The sequence below is a fragment of the Mus caroli genome, chromosome 2 (assembly GCF_900094665.2).
Source record: "Mus caroli chromosome 2, CAROLI_EIJ_v1.1, whole genome shotgun sequence".
NCBI classification, from domain to species: Eukaryota; Metazoa; Chordata; class Mammalia; order Rodentia; family Muridae; genus Mus; species Mus caroli.
Window position 1 is genome coordinate 86,352,075 of NC_034571.1, and position 17,014 is coordinate 86,369,088.

Below are 17,014 nucleotides of genomic sequence, written 5' to 3' on the forward strand. Positions count from 1 at the left end.
GAGAGAGAGAGAGAGAGAGAGAGAATGTTTTAGAGTATTAGCTCCATATGGAATGAGTATAAAGCAAACAGAAGTTAACAAACTTTTTCTGTAAAGGGCCAGATGGTAAAATATATTAGACTGAAGGTCGTTTATAGTCTGTGTGGCTGCTCTGCTGTGTTACTGAGCAGGCATAGCAGCCACAGACAGTGTATAGACAAATAGGCATGACTCAGTTCCATAAGACTGTTTAGGAAATAGGGGGTGGCCTGGATTTGGTGACATGGCTGTTGTTCTCTTATCTTTGACAGAATATAGATTATGAAAAATGGCAGCAGTCCTTCAGTGGAAAGTTACTTTGATAACTCAATTCCCATTTAAAGTCACTTGGGAATGGATTGTCTAGTGAGCTCCTCATCTTGTCTTGTTTGTATGAAAAGTAGTTTAGGTGCTTATAAATAGAAAAACACTTATTCATTTCCTGCAGGCGTGGATCTTACCAGTCAGTTTTTAAATTCTAGAGTCATGAACTGCATTATCACTCAGAGGCTAAGAACACTTAGTGCGCCGGGCATGGTGATACACACCTTTAATCCCAGCATTCGGGAGGCAGAGACAGGTGGATTTCTGAGTTCGAGGCCAGCCTGGTCTACAGAGTGAGTTCCAGGACAGCCAGGGCTATACAGAGAAACCCTGTCTCAGAAAACAAAAAACAAAACAAAATAAAACAAAAAACTGAACAAACAGACAAAAAAACACCACTTACTGCTTTTGCAGAGGACCCAGGTTTGATTCCCACATGGTTTGAGCATCCACATGGTGGTTCATAACCATCGGTAACAACAGTTCTAGGGGATCTGACACTTGCCTCTGACATCTGAGAGTGCACATGGTGCAAACATGAAGTATAACATCAAGCACATACATACATATAGGAAAAAACCTTATATACACTCATTCAATAAATAGCAATCCAAAGAAGTCCAGTGACATGGAAGAAAACCTCTTTCAACCCCCCCAAAACAACTTTCCAGTTCTTTGATATCCAAATCAAAAAGGACAGCCAGACTGTTGTTTATTTTTCGAGTATTACTCTACTTATTCATTTTACATGCATGAGAGTGTATATGTTGCAGCACCTCTGTAGCCATCAGAGGACAGCTCTGTAGTTGGCTCTCTGCTCCCAAAAGTTGTTTTCTAGGGACAGAACTAAGATTGTGAGTTGAGGTTTGAAATAGTCTTTACCCACTTGGCTATCTTGCTAGCCCCAATCAGCTTTTAAAATAAGTGTGGCTAGATTTGTAAGGATGTAGATGATGCTTTACTGTGCAGATCTAGATGATGCTACTGAAGGGCTAGTCTTCTCAATCACGAAGCATAAGTTCAGTGTACACACTTTATGCATTTGTCAACCTCAGCTATCCAGAGTGTATTTTAGTACCTGGAAGAAAGACTTTTGTCCAGTTAGAATAAATGTCGTATTGTTCACTAAGCATTTCTTGGGCTATTACAACCTGTTCACTTGTCTTAAAATTAGTCCAGTGTGTGTATCTCAGCAGATCTGAGGCAGCAAAGTTAGGTTGGGGTTCATTACTTTTAAAGAGAGTCACAATAACAGCAGGTTCTGTTAGCTGACTGCTTGACAACTAGAATCAAAGGGCTGGCAAGATGGCTAAGTGGATAGAGGCCTTGCTACCAGGCCCAGGACCCACCTGATGGAAAGAGAGCCAGCATCTGAAAGTGGTCTTCTGACTTCCACATATGCACCATAGCACATGTGTGCATAGACATACAAATAAATAAAAATATAATAAAACAACTAAACTAAAAATGAGGATGTATTACAATAGTGTTTTGGGGCTGTTAGCAAGTCATATTGTTTGTAGTCCATCGTTTGTATATTAATCCATATTATCACACCTCAAATTTTAAGACTTGGCTTCTACTTAATAAAGTAGATGAGCTTGTTGTGTATTTTAGATTTTATTTTATAACAACATTTTAAAATTGCCTTGTCACCCAAAGACTGTGACAGCTGTTTCTATTATTATATGAAAAATTCACTGGAGAAAAGCTAACCCTAAGTACCCTCGGCCTTCCCATGTTCTTTTACCTTTCAAATCCTCCTGTTACTCTTGGGGTTGTTGTCGTTGTTACCGTTGGGTTAGGTCAGATGACATTTATTTATTTGGTGTGTATGAGTGTTTTGTCTGCCTGTATGTCTGCAGTGTGTGTGTCTGATGCCTGCAGAGTACATAAGATGAGCTGATCGAATAAAGTTACTGAACAAGAGGCTCCTACTCTAAGATCCAAACCAATAGGCCTGCCAAACCTGTACTTTGCTGTATACGAACAGCCCTGTTTTATATGGGTACAGCTTCTTTTTGCTGGTCTCAAACACACAAAGATCTGCCTGCCTCCTGTGTGCGGGGATTAAAGGCATGCACCACTATGTTCGGCCTACATCCTGCGTATTTAAATTGCAGAAGTCACTGTCCTCCTCCACATCGACAAAGCAGATACTTTTTCATTTCAGATATAAAGAGATAATTGATTCTTTCTTCTTTTACTAAGAGTGCTTCATTAGCCTTTTATAGACATCACCAAAGTTTTTAGTCTTTTTTTTTTTTTTGGTGATGTTGAGAGAGAGAGAGAGAGAGAGAGAGAGAGAGAGAGAGAGAGAGAGAGAGTGTGTGTGTATACAAACCTAAGTAGCCATAGGGGTTATTATGTGAGACTGACAGTTCCTTTTTTCTCTTTATTACCAGAAACTGGTTGCCCAAATGAAGCAGGATCCACAGGTAAAAAAGTCCTGTTGTTATGAACTTAATTTTTAAATGTAAAACTATTGAAAATGACAGTAATCTATTATTGACAATTAACAATAAAATGCAGGTGTTAGTTGAATTAAAAACACACTTTCATCCCAAGCAGCATGTATGTTGATATTCATGTTTTATAGGTTTAAAGAAAGTCCAGTTGTAGAGTAAAATCGCTGCTGGTTCAGCCTTGTTACTGTTGTTTTGCCTTTTTATTAATTTCTTTGATTATCGGTAAAAACCAGCCAAACAAACAGACGAAAAAAAAATGAGGTTTAATAGACTTCATATAACTTGAATATCTTTCTTTAGAAAACTACTTTTGAGACTCTATGCTGGCTTTAAACTCTCCTCCCCGCTTGACTTCCCAAATGCTGAGATTATAAACTTTTGCCTCAATACCTGGTATAGATTATTTCACATCATCAGAATTAGAGTTTGTTAAACTTTTAAAGTCTCAAACTTACTGAAGTGCCCCCAAATCATTTTTAATTGTGTGCAGTTTATATGTAGGATACCTGAGTACTGGATTTACAACATTCACAGTAAAAACTTTAGAATAATTTTTAAAGAATGTTTGAAATTTGTATTCTATTTTATTTTTTGTTTTGGGACAAGGTTTCATGTTCTAGAATAGCTCCAAATGCCATAAATAGCTAGGAATGGTATTGGTCCTCTACCCTCCTTCCTCTAACCCTCAAAGCTAAGGTTATGCAAATGTGCCATCACACCTGACTTTGAAAGGTTTAATCTGTAAATGAACTCTTAAAGAGGGTTTCAGACATACCTTACACAATAATCTATAAACTGTTAAATTTACTTTTATAGGAGCTTTGACCTGGACATCTTATTCTTTCATAGAGAAATCTTCCCCAAAGTTACCTTACCCTCCAGTGATTCATATTTATTTTTCAGTAGTATCTTCCTGGCACCCATTAAACAGTGGCATACATGCATCTCTGTAAAGTAAAATAAATTCCTGAAGAGTAATACTGAGGAAGGTTGATTTTTTTTTTTTTCAAGTGGGAAGTAATATTCATCTTGAGAAATTCTCAGTGGTCTGATTGTTGCATTTTAATACAGCTCATTGACTCTGAGAACTGGTGATTTTGGCTCACATTTATTCCTATTTGACAGTTTGCCTTCCATGAGAAACATCACTGTTTTAATTTTTATTTTCTTTTTAGTGTATTCACAATTTAAATTGAATTTAGGGGACCAAGTGGCAGCAGATTGCTAGGTTCTTTATATTTAATGGGGTGATCTATATTGTCAGGAACTGAAGTGTTCTCAGGGCTAGCAGTTCTGTTAGTTCATGACTGTAGAACAGCAAATTCTTAACCTGGAAAGTCTGAGGGTCAGCAACTTATTGGAGAACAGTTTAAGTGACCTCAGAGAAGCCTAATATCAGATACACCTGAAAAATCCCAAATGAGGTAAGCTGAGTACAGGAGAGAATATGCGCTCCAGCCCTGACAGACCAGGCAGAGGAATGAAGGGGCTGTGGATGAAACAAGGAAATAAGTCTCTCACTGGGGTGACATCCAGGCTTTCTGCTATGTTAAACATTTGAAAACTTTAATACCCGGATCCCCACCCCCAGAAAAGGCAAACGTGCTCAAGTGTATTCCGTATAAAATAGTACTCTTTTCGATTCCTAGAATTTCAGCATGTTGATTTGAATGACGTGCTATTAAGGCAGTTACAGTGCTGACAGCTTCCCAAATCTAGGCTAAAATAACAAATGTACTTTTCTAAATAAGAAAGAGGACAAGTGGAGAAAGCCTCTTATCCTTGTTGATAATGCGGCTAAGCAGCGGGGTATGCATACTTTAACCTCCATTTTCCTGTTTTTGTCTGGTTAGTGGAGCTTTAGATTTTCTGTCAACTGATACTCTCTATAAAGAATAACAATATTTTAGGGGAAAGGTACTATTAGAGTGTAAGCTGAGAAAGTATAAAACTTGCTGTAGTTCAGAACAGTTATGAGGAAACTGCCCCTGTTTTATCTTAGGGGCTGATGTTATGCTTATAATTTAATGCATGGAAAATTTGATAGCTAAAGGTTGCTTCGTTACTTGTCTGCAGTATGCACAGTCTTCCCGATACTATTATGTTAACAAATGAATATCTTTCTCACAGATATTTTTTCTTTCCAATCAGAATGCTGACTTAAAGAAACAGCTTCATGAACTCCAAGCCAAAATCACAGCTTTGAGTGAGAAACAGGTAGGGGAAGGCGGGGACATATTTTTAACATTGTGTTCTAAAGATATGTGTGTTTGAAGCTTCTAAGAGGGCTGCTGGTTTGTTTTTTGTTTTTTTTTTTTTTTTTTTTTTCATGTGTGAAAATAAGTGTGGGCAGCCAGACTCAGTTTAATTTTGCTTGAGCTGTTTATCTATTTTTATTTTTGGTTGAAATCAGTCTCTAGAGTATCTCATGAGTATATGCTACTGGCAGATACCTAAAAGCAATGTGGTAGGCTGCTGTTAACTGTGTAAATTAAACTGTAGTGTACCCATAGGCGAAGGGACAGAGAAAGTTGGTGGGCGTGTGTGATAGGGACCCCTGTAGTGGCAGTGTCTTCTTACCTGTTGTGAAGGTTTGAACTGGCATTTCACTTATGGGTAGCTCCCTCTGTACGTCTCCTGTTGTGAGTGTTGTCAGACTTTTATGCTAGTCTTCATCAGATGCTGACCTACTCTTTGAAAACTCTTTGATGGACATTCCTAGGCTTACTGTGTGTAGGGCAAAAGAGGAACATCTTGTATTTTGTATAAGGAAAGTGCCGCTGGTACTTTTTGTAGAGTGGCTTCCATTTACCAACCAAGGCAGCTCCTGCCACCAGGTGGAGTGTGACAGTTGACTGCTGTGAGTTGATGTTTGTGGCAATCTGAGGAGCATCCCCTCCCTGTCGTCTTCTCTCACTCCTCCCCCTCTGGTGTAAGGAGCAGTTTCTGTCTTACAGTAAAGAGCAGATACCTGTGAATTAGTTGACAGTTCTGTGCTACTGAAACCTTACAGAAGAGTTGATAAAATCGGTTTTTAGTAACTTTGAGTTTTATGTTGTTGTCTAAATAATAGCAACAAACATTTCTTTCCTGCAGATTTCTGATTGTGTTTTTCATTTCACTGCAGGGAACAATAAATTTTGAGAACCGTAGATAAGATAATCATCTAAGCCGAGTGAAACACTGTTTTTTGATTCTTCTCTCTTTAATGCTTTCCAATCTTGTCTCCACAGACAGGAGGTATTTTAGAGAAGGAGGAGCCAGAGTAAAACTGGGAGGTGACAGGATGCAGAGGCAGAGAGGAATTTGTAAGGGAAGAGGTAAAGAGGGTTTGTTAGTGTGTGACTGGGTTCTCTAGCATGTTGGTGACACGGCCTGGCTTTAGAGCTCTCCAAGTTCTGAGCCTCCTTATAGTTGCAGGGTTTCTCTGACAAGATGCCAATAAGTGAATCACTTTTGCTGAGTTTGATGTAGCTGGCATAGACATTGAAAATGATTAGTACGGTGGGGGTGGAGAACACCTTTAAAAGTTAAAAGAACTCAGGGATGCATTTCAGAGAATGGGCAGTCACAGAAAAATTTACTTTATTTAAAAAATGTGTTTGTGATAACTAACTTTTGTGATAGGTTTGTGTCTTAGTCACTGTTGTATTGCTGTGAGGAGACATCATGACCAAGGAAAGCATTTAATTGGGGGTTTGCTTACAGTGTCAGAGGCTTAGTCCATTATCATCACGTCAGGGAATGGGGTGCAGGAGTAGTAACAAAGAACTACATCTGATTTACAGAGAGGAGGGAGGGAGACAGACAGACAGACAGATACAGACACACACACAAAGATAAAGAAAGGGAGGAACAAAAGAAAAGAGGGAGGGGAGAGAGGATGAGAGACTAAGCCTGGCATGGGCTTTTGAAATTTCAAAGACCCACCCCATGGCACACTTCCTCCAGTAAGACCAAAACCTCCTTATCCTTCTAATCCTCTCAAAGAGTTCCATTACCTGGTGACTAAGCATTTAAATATATGAGCCTGTGGGGGCCAGTCTTATTCAAACACCATAGTTTGGCTTATTCTGTTATTTCCTGACCTCACTTAAGAGAATTGCAACTGCCTATTCATCAGCTGATAAAACCCTGGCTCTGAACTTACTAGGTAGCTCTCTATGTAGCTTCAGGAAGACCTTAAGTGGAATGCAGTCTTGCTGTGTTTGTGTTTGTTTAACTATAAAAGTGCTGCCTTGATAGAATAGGGCAGGGCAGGGTTTAAAAAGGGACCAACACCGGCTCTCACTGACACGTTCCAACCAGAAACCTTGCTGGTGTTCATCAGACTATAATCTAAAAGTTTTATTTTATAATGAATTTCCAATGCCACCTGTTTGTTTCCTTGTCAGAAGACTACTTAGACTTTGGCAAAACTTTCCTTTTCACTTGAGTAACTAAAATCATGACTAATAGTTTAACTTAATATTATATTGTTGTTGTGAGAAAAAAATTAAGTACAAAAACCTCTGAAGAGCCCTTTCCTTTTCCTCTGCTGGGGACAGTGCTTAGAGGCACTCAGAATGGTCTAGTGTTTAACACACTGTCCTAGACTTTCCTACAATACAGCCTCTAACAAAACTAGGATGTCTTGAACCCTTGGCAATAGGATTGTTTACCTTCATACCAAGAAGGTTGGGAAAGCTCCTAAATCTGCTTACTGTATGTGCTCAGACAGACTTTGAGGGGTTCATGCTGTGAGACCCCAAGTTTTTATTTTATATATTGTCTAAGACTAAGAAGCACGTCAGCAGGGCCTGTGGTGCTTCCCTGTGTGCCAAGTGTGTCTGTGACAGGACCAAGCAGGCTTTTCTTATTGAGGAGCAGAAAATTGTTGTGAAAGTTTTGAAGGCACAAGCACAGAGTCAGAAAGCAAGATAAATATGCAGCTTTTATAAGTAATAATATTTTAAAAACCTCTGAAGAGCAGTTATAGACTTAACCCTTTGTCATATTTGCCTCCATTTTTTCTGTATATATCTATTTGTAAACAAATAAAATATAAACATTTTCTTATTTTGCTTTATTAAAGAAATACAACATTGCAGATTCTTATAGTAGACATATTTGTTCTTATTCATTAATACAACTTTGGTTTTTGATGTGTTTTGGGAAAAGATGGTCTTTGTCCTCTATGGTAAAATTGATCGAATTTCCTTGAATTTGTGTTCGGAAGTTCTTATGGCTTTCAAACTGTAACTTGCGATTTGTGAACAGAAATTCTAGGGTGGATTTAGAAGGCAGCTTCACCTCCAGGGATTCAATTTGTGTCTGATAGTTTTAACTCAAAACATTCCTAGACTCACTTGGCTAAATAAACTGTATGCTACATAGTCAATTAAATCATGGTTTAGTGACATAAAATAGCCTCTCCTAAGAGGCATTTATGACTTATCTGCCTTACAGATACCTTTGTGTTTTCTCTGTATATATACCTATGTGGGCATGCAAATGTGTGTGAAAACAGAACCAGTAGAAAATGTTGGGAGGTGGTATTTTACATTTCCCTCCTTATTTCCCTGTGTGTATTTTCTGAAATCTTCATAGTACACATGCCTCATTTTTAAAATAGCAAATAAATAATTAGTATTATCTCAAAACAATTGACACCAATCTCTGATCTGTACACGGAATAGTTAGCATTTGAAAACCTTGTGATGTTTTCATCATCACAGATGACCCCTCTAATCAGAGACTTCACCTGTGGGGCAGTGTGGAGGTAGCTCTTCACTTCCTTCCTCATCAGGACTCATTCTTGTTCTGCTCCCCTCCATTTACATCTGACAGAGATCTGTGGTCCGTGGCAGAACGCAGAGATTCAGATTCTGGAGCCAAAATGCTCAGTTGCCTCAGTGTTCTGTTTTAATTCTAATTTCTCATAGAAACAACACTCTTCCTTCTCTCGTTTCTTTTCTTCTTTTCCTTCTTTTTTTTCTCTTGGCAGTTCCGAGCTTTGTAAATGATAAGCAAGTGACTATTATAACTGCACTCCTAGCCCAACAAGCAGTCTTAACATTCCAAAGTGTTCCTTGTCCCTAGGAGGATTTAGGCCCTTGTTGGTATTCATTCAAGTTGGTATTCCCTGCCTCGGTTGGCCAGCCTGTCTCCCTGGTTTCATCTCACTTTCTCCCTGTTACATCCATACACTGAGCAGTGGACCCTAAAGCCCCTTCCTCTTTCATGACCTTATGGAAGCCTTTTATTTTCTTTATAGTTAATGTTATTTACAGTCAGGTTTGTATGTGAACGGCTGAAACTCCCACATAAAGGTGGCTTAATCAGCCATACTTGGACCTCCCTGTCATCCAAGAGCTCAGCAGCCGACTAGGCTGGAAAGAGTATTTGTACAGTGTCAGTGACCCAGGCACCTCCTGTTCTGTTGTTCTGCCATTCTCAGCGTGAAGCTTCACATCAGAGTCCAAAATAGTAGCTCCATCTGGTGAGAAGGGGGAAATCAGCATAGAGGGAGCCCTTTATTTTTAAGGATGTTTACTGGAAGCTTTGTGTACCACTTCCAGTTAAATCTCCTTGATTTGAACATAGTCACATGGCCTCACTAGTTGCAGGGAAGACTGGGAAGTGTAGTTTATTTCTGGAGGCCGTAGCCAGATAAATTTAGGCACTGTATACTGAAGCAAAATACAGTTTTACCCACTGTAGCATACCACAGTTTGTGATTACATATCTGCTTATAATTACTATTTTTAAAATGTCTTACTAAATGGTTTCAAGAGCACAGGGTGCTGACAGTGGGACTGGGGGTGTTTCTGACTCTTGCCTGCTCTTGGGACCCTTTTTCTCCTATTGGGTTGTCTCACCCAACCTTGATATGAGGGAATATGCCTGGTCTTATTGCTGTGCCGTGTTTTATTGATGTCCCTGGGAGGCCTCCTCTATTCTTGGGGGTAGATGGGGTAGTGTGGGGCTGGGGGAGAGGGGAGAATTGGAGGACCAGGGAAGAGGGAAGCTGCAGTTGGTATGTATTATATGAGACTAAATTAAAACAAATTAAGACAGGGAATTTGTTTCATTTCCTTCTTTATTCCTAGAATAATACTTCCTGTAATGTCTACCATGTTGGGGAGAGGTAGCCCATGCTGCCGCGTGTATGCAGATTACTAGTCTGCGAGTTCCGAGGATCAAGTTCAGGTCGTCAGACTTGTGTGACTTTAATTCTTTTAAAACCTATTTTTAAGGATGGTTCTTAAACGATTTAACCTCTCTTGTATCCCACCACCTACCAGAGGTAGTGAGAAATGAATAGGGGATGGGGAGGGATGTGGACCTGTTCAGAAAGGAGCAACTCCAAAGAACCTTTGTGTTGTCTGGAAATTGGCAGTTCAGCTCACAGGGTAGCGGCAGCAGCTTGATCTAGTTGCAAACACTTCACAGATGCAGTCGTAGTCCAGTTCAGTAGAGTCGGGATAGCAATAGTGAATCAGCAGCGGTGGCACGGCCTAGCAGAGACAGCCAGGCCTCAGCCTCTGCTCCAGTCAGCAGGAGAGACCAGAAGGAGCACCAGAAGTTCTCAGTTGTGTCTGTCTCAGCAAAAAGAAGATCAGCAAAGACAAGAGACCAACAAGTATTGCACAGCTACTATAAGCAAGTCAAGCTCAGCCTCCATCGCTGTCCTCTTTATATTCTCTCCAAACATCTCGTGTCCTCCATGGGTCTTGCCTCAGCACCGGGCATCTGTCTCAGCTGACATCACTTGGCAAATCAGCAGAGTCCATGGAAGTGGCAAGAAACTGCAGCACATCACCAGAGTTTTTTTGTTGCATTTCTCTCTATGGAGTCCTGGCAAATGGAGCTCAACTATGCAGTGTAAGATGAACCAATACGTGTGTGTTGTTAGCAAAGAATTATCCCTTTCACGTGCTTGCTTTAACAGAACATCCTTCCTCCTGTGAGTGTGTCAGTGAAACGTTCTTAGTCTTTCACCTATGTCTGCTTCAGGAAAACACTCCTTCATGAGTTTGTCCCAGCAAAACACCGTCCAACACAACTGACTCTCCAAAGAACCGTTGCCACTTCAGACTTGGCTGCAGGTGCCCTCTGAGGTATCTCATTGGCCCTTTTATAATATTTAGAGAGAGTAGTGTGTACCACAGAAAAATATTTTGTGTTTTTTGAATAGATTTCATCTGACTGATCTTTTCTGTTTACAGTTTTGTTTTCTATTTTAAAGAGCACCGTATCTTGATCTTTTGATTCAATCTATTATGAGTGTTTTCTTGTTTGTTGAGTGTTCCTTTGTTTGATTGTTTTGGAAACAGGGTCTTACTACATTTCCCTGTAGGCAGTTGACTGTGTAGACTGGATAGGCCTTGAGGTCAGATTCACCTGCCTTTGTGTCCTGAGGGGTGCAATCTAAGGTGTGTGTCAGCACTGCTGTCTTTAAGTGTTCCTTTAAACATGATTTTTCCACACCCTCAAGTATTTAACTATTCACAATTTAAGACTGTTTACCCAGTGATGGTAGTTTTTTCTTTCTCTTTTCTATTTTGAGTATTTTTCTTTTTTTCTTTTCTTCCAGACAGGGTTTCTCTGTGTAGTCCTGGCTGTCCTGGAACTCACTCTGTAGACCAGGCTGGCCTCAAACTCAGAAATCGGCCTGCCTCTGCCTCCCAAGTGCTGGGATTAAAGGCGTGCGCCACCACCACCCAGCTATTTTGAGTACTTTTATGATTGATCCTTTTCTTTTATAAATCGATTGTTACTCTGATTGCCTTAGATATGGACCTGATGTATTGACCAGCTCTTCTCATAGCAGTTCTATATTACAAACCAGTTTTACTGAGCAGCTTATAATAATATACTAATTTTCATACTAGATCCGCAGGTCACTTAGAGTTTTCTTGATCCAGGATGGCTTTGGCCAGATAGATCTGCTTTCATTTTTGGGTTGGCTGGGCCTGCCTCCATGATTGTAGGTATGCTTATGATTACCTTATTCTGAAGCTTAGCATGAAGAGACTAAAGCTTTCTTCATGGTTATCACCAGAGCACAGGCCAAACTACTAAATTCATACTGAGACTCTATTGCATTAGACTGTTACCATCCTATGAATCAAATCAAGCCATGTGACCAGGCCTTGCAAACTTATATGATAAAAGGTATGGATGAAAAATTTAAAGCAACTGAAAATGATCTACAACTATATTTGGTCAAAGGCTATAAGAAAACATCTATCAAATTAAAAATAAGTAACAAGTTAGTCATGTGCTTCATGTCTATATTATCAAGTTCCAGGCAGGCCTAGACTACATAGTGAGTTCCAGGCTAGCCTGGGCTGAACAGGTGGGATGAGAGATAAAGCAGCTCATGTCTTCTTTCCTATGCAGAGTCTACTCGCACACAGAAAAGGACTGGGCGAATCAGGAGAGTGACCAACAGTAGGAGGAGAGGAAGGATGTGAGCAAGTCAGGGAGGTTGGATATGACTAAGGTGTATCCTTAGTGTATATCTTGTGTGAGAATGATAGACTTGAAATTCATCCAGCGCTAACTTGGAAGTATTAATAAACAAGACATAGTAATTAAAACAAAAAACAAAACCAAAAACTTCTTTTTCTATGTATTTCCTAATAACCTCCAGAAATCTTTGCTACAGAAGGTGTTCTGGGGGAACATAGTGCTGTATGTACCATGCAGATTGTTGGCATGCGTCCCTGCTTACCTGAGTTCGGATGTTTCATGGAATGTGCCCTTTGCCATCCAGGGAATCCCAGAGATTTGCCCTTTACTCTTAGTTTTCCTTTCCTTTCACCCTTCTTTTTTTCCTTACTCTTTTTGGAAAGATAAAATCCTTTATTGTGTCTGACTCTCTGTTTGGCTGACTCTGTTAAAGTTACTCTGTCACTTTATACAGACTGTTTTAACACAGTAGAGTAAGTACTTTTCTGGGTTTAACAAATAGTTGGCATGTATGGAATCATTTTCAGTTGATCATTTTAGTAAAATTGATTCAGAAGTATTTGGAAAGATCTCTGTTTGCTGTAACTGTTTCCTTTGCATTGAACAAGTCAGTTGTGATGCACCTCTTTAATCCCAGCACTTGGCAGGTGAATATCTGAGTTCAAGGCTCGCATGGTCAGCATAGTGACTTCCAGGCCAGCCAGGCTTTTTTTTTTCTCACTGTAGTGAGACCCTGCCTTAAAAAAAAAAAAAAAAAAAAAAAACATAATTTGAGCCAAGTCACTGTATTAATTGGCTTCATGCTACTATATTGAAATTCCTGAGGTAATTAATAAAGAATTGTATAGGTTCAGAGTCTAAGAGCAGATGGCCCTATGCTATGACACTGTAGTAAAGGCAGAACATCCTAGGAGGAGCACAAAGCATTACAAACTGCTCTTATCACAAGGCAAGAAGCAGAGAGAGAATAAGACTGGGCCTTAGTGACGCCAATAAGGCCCTACCTTCTGAAGACTCGTATCTTCTTCCAATAGGGCTATCACCCTGAGGACCAGGCCTTTGCATGAGCCTTTTGGGTACACTTTAGTTTTCATGCCACGGGTGATAGATATTAAGTGACTTGACAATGGTAAGTTGATAGGAATAGGCCTAGGAGTTTATTTCTAGTGGGGTAGTGGTTAAGGTTTTATATTTAAACCATTTAGTGCATCTATTTCCTTACGTATGGGAGGTTTGTACAGCAGTGCCTTTAGCAGTTAATGAACATGTGTCTGTTGAGTGCATCCAATTTTGGGGAACGTGAATTCTGTTTAGATAGGAATTGCTGCCTTTAGTTGTACCACTCACTTTATCTGTGTGACTCCTTCATCCTTATGTGAAGCACGGACTTCTGAGGAGCTAGAGCATCCACATGTAACTCAGGCATGAGTGCATCTTTGTAGTACATACACTGGGTCATTGCTTTTGCAGTGTAGCCTTCACTGATGTCAATGTCCTCTTCATTCAGTTCTAGGGAGTGAATTACTTTCTAGGATTTTATATGTTAAATGTTTTTGGAAATAGGACATTAAGTAGAATAGTTATCGTTTCTTAAGTTCTCATTGATTTGTGGTTACTGTGTTCTAATACTGGTTGCCTGACACTTGACTATCTCTGGTTTGAACTGGTACCCTTAGAATGTTCTCTCTCTCATAATTTGGCTAGTATGATTGGCTAATCTTTTTAGCACAATTTATAACTGCTATTTCCTTAGAGATCCTATTATTAAGGCTAGAGACTTATCTTCTTATTTACCCAAAGCTTACGCATTCCGTGAATATCAGTCCAGTTCATGTTGCCTATGTAATATTTATGTGAAACTACTTGGCCATTTGTTACTGCCACTTGTGTACTTTGGACATCAGATCCTGTTCCTTTGCATCTAATGCAGAAAATACAATATTTCAGATTTCTTCTGGGGAAATCTTACTTGTTTATTTGGGTAGAGATGGAGGAAGGACTTAAATACTAGCAAAGGATGTGAAGGTTTTAAGAGCAAGGTTTCATGTGTGTGACGTGGTTTAGTTCCCATTGCTGTGTTAGCTAGCCCATGCTTTTCCCTTTGATTCTTGTAGTATAGTTGCCAGTATTTTGTACTTGTCTGGTTAAATATTTGATGATATCTTTAAGAGAGAAGCTTGGTGGAGTAACGATGTTATCATTGCACCAGAGTACGGCAGAGGAAATCAAGGCAGTCAGTGATTGGATGCTGCCCTCTAACAACAATGTTGTGGAGGAACACCCGTTGTCCTCTCAAGAGCTTGTTCCAGTGCTGGCAATGGAACTGAAAGTTCAACTTGAAGTTCTTATCCCTCACATGAGGCGTGTTATATGTTGACACAGGCAGCTATACTCTACAGTATGTTCTTTGCCTTTTTGCTGGGCTCCTCCTTAGCTTGGAGCAGTTGGCTTCAAGCCAGTGAAATCTAAGCTAGTGCCTATTCTTGTGGAACTGTTTTCAAGAACCTGGATCTGTCTAGATCTTTCATGGACTCTTGTATTTCAGAGTGTTTAGGGATTCTGGCTCTTAGGACAACATTATTCTAGTTGTGGTTGAATAGTAGTGTATATCACAGACGCTTTGCAGGGGCCAGTGTAACTCTGACTCCACCTTACAACTATATTAGGAACTTAATTTGTGTGTTTGATTTTCTCCATTTATTATGTTTTCACTAGGAGCTGTCCTTTTTTCTTATGCAACACCCTCCTCCCCTACAACTTACACACACACATGTGGGGCCTCAAACTCTCTTGTAGCCAAGTGTGACCTTGAACTTCTGACTCTCCATGACTCACCTTTCCAAGCACTGCAAATGCAGGCATACGCCACCAGGCTAATCTACTTTCTGAAACTTTCCAAGAATCTGATGCACCTGTTTATTCCACGTGAATTTATAGAGAGATTACTGTGGAGAAAGGCATGGCACCCCAGGAAGGGCTGAGAATTAAAATCTTAGTATCGCTCCCATAAGACTGGTTCCTGTAAGGCATGGAAGCTCATTAGTATGGACACTTGAGCAGTTCTTTCTCTTTGCTCATCTTATATCCCTCTCTTCCACTCACTCCCTGTAAGCCCCCAGTGTCAGTCTTTTCTCCCAGACCTCATGCTTTCTGCAACTGGATTTTTCCCTTCTTTGCCTGGCACATTCCTGTTTACTTTTTGAGGACCCTTTTGATAGTCCTCTAGAGAACTTTCCTTGGCTTCTCTCCTCTAGGCATAGTACACATGCCTCTTGGTTTGGTTCATACTACAGTACTTTCTTTCTTTCTCTTTTTTTTTTTAAAGATTTTTTTTCTTTATTTTATGTATGTGAGTACACCTTTGCCGTCTTCAGACACACCAGAAGAGGACATCGGATCTCATTACAGATGGTTGTGAGCCACCATGTGGTTGCTGGGAGTTGAACTTAGGACCTCTAGAAGAGCAGCCAGTGCTCTTAACCTCTGAGCCATCTCTCCAGCCCACTACAGTACTTTCTTATAACCATTGAGTCATTGTGATCATCAGTAAGGTCGGTAGGGCAAGAGCTGTTGTCTTAGTAACATCTGTACTCATGAACTCTAGCATGGTGTGCAAGAAGAAGGTAAGCATTCAGAAGGGTAATGAGGTGTCCAAGCATATCCATATCATGGAGGTTGACCATTGAAAGATTCCCTTTCAGATTGCCTCATTTCTTCCTTTCTATGTAGAAATTAAAAAAAATGTTTCAAGATTTATTTATTTTTATGTGTTTTGAATGTTTTGCCTGTATATCTTTGCGACATATACATGTTTGGTGCCTTCAAAGGTCAGAAGAGGGTTATATCCCCTGTGTTACAGGGAGTTTTGAGCCACCCTGTGGTTGCTGGTTTGAGTTGAGTCCTGGTACTCTAGAAGAGCAGCCAGTGCTCTTAACCACCAAACCATCTTTACAGTCCCTAGAGAGACTTAATATCATTTCCTATGCTAATGTTTTAAGGATGTTCAGAGTAGGTTCGCATCAGTTTCATAAAAGAAAACTTTTATGAAGCAAAGTTGTATAAGGTAATAAATGAGTCTGAGGTTAACTGTTCTAGTATCTTCCTCCAGTTTTGCTACATAACGTCCCTCTGAAATCCTTCATTCTCCACCCCATGCATGCCTGCCAGTGTCTGCAACCATTCAGACTTGTTCATCTAGAGTTATCTAATTTCTTGGTTATACTGTGTTATTTCTTCAACCTAGGATATTTTTTTACCTTCCTTCCTTAGTGCAAACCTAGGGTCTCTGCCTTTGTATCAGTACTTATAGGATAGTGTGGCCTAGGAATAGCCAAGCGATACAAAGCAGACTGCTATAGAATGTGGTATGTGCGTGTTAGCTATGAGGGCATGTTATGGAAGTATGGTTTAACTAAATGGAAAGATAGGCTAAAAGTGAAAAAAAAAACTTTAAAAAATAAAGAGTATAATTCCCCTTTTAAGAAATATAAAATATTAAACAAATCATTTGTTTTTAGGCATATAGTCATTTATACTTGAAAAGTATAGAAACCAATTCAAGGTCATCTAGAATTATTTGACACAGCTGTTCTCAGTGCTTTCCTCCCAGAAGTGAGATTCAAGAGGATGAACATAGAAACTTGTTGCTTTTAACGTTGCATGCTCTTTAATTTTCTTTGTTTGTTTGTTTGTTTGTTTACTTTTAAGGAGTATATGCTAGGTTTTTGTTTTTTTTTTTTTTTTTT

At 39.7% G+C, this 17,014-nt stretch overlaps 1 protein-coding gene and 1 pseudogene across 24 annotated transcripts in view; both read left to right on the forward strand.

Moving 5' to 3' along the window:
• Phf21a (PHD finger protein 21A) overlaps positions 1 to 17,014 on the forward strand; it is a 178,936-nt gene that overhangs the window by 41,171 nt on the left and 120,751 nt on the right. For 12 of the 24 annotated variants that reach the window (XM_029474164.1, XM_029474152.1, XM_029474148.1 and 9 more), the window contains 2 exons: positions 2,748 to 2,780; positions 4,941 to 5,027. In XM_029474164.1, coding sequence (XP_029330024.1) covers positions 2,748 to 2,780; positions 4,941 to 5,027 — 120 coding nt within the window. Of the gene's footprint in view, positions 1 to 2,747; positions 2,781 to 4,940; positions 5,028 to 17,014 lie in introns of those variants that run through there. The other 12 variants (XM_029474161.1, XM_021185653.2, XM_029474168.1 and 9 more) reach the window with 2 other exon arrangements.
• LOC110312123 lies at positions 7,376 to 7,947 on the forward strand (annotated as a pseudogene).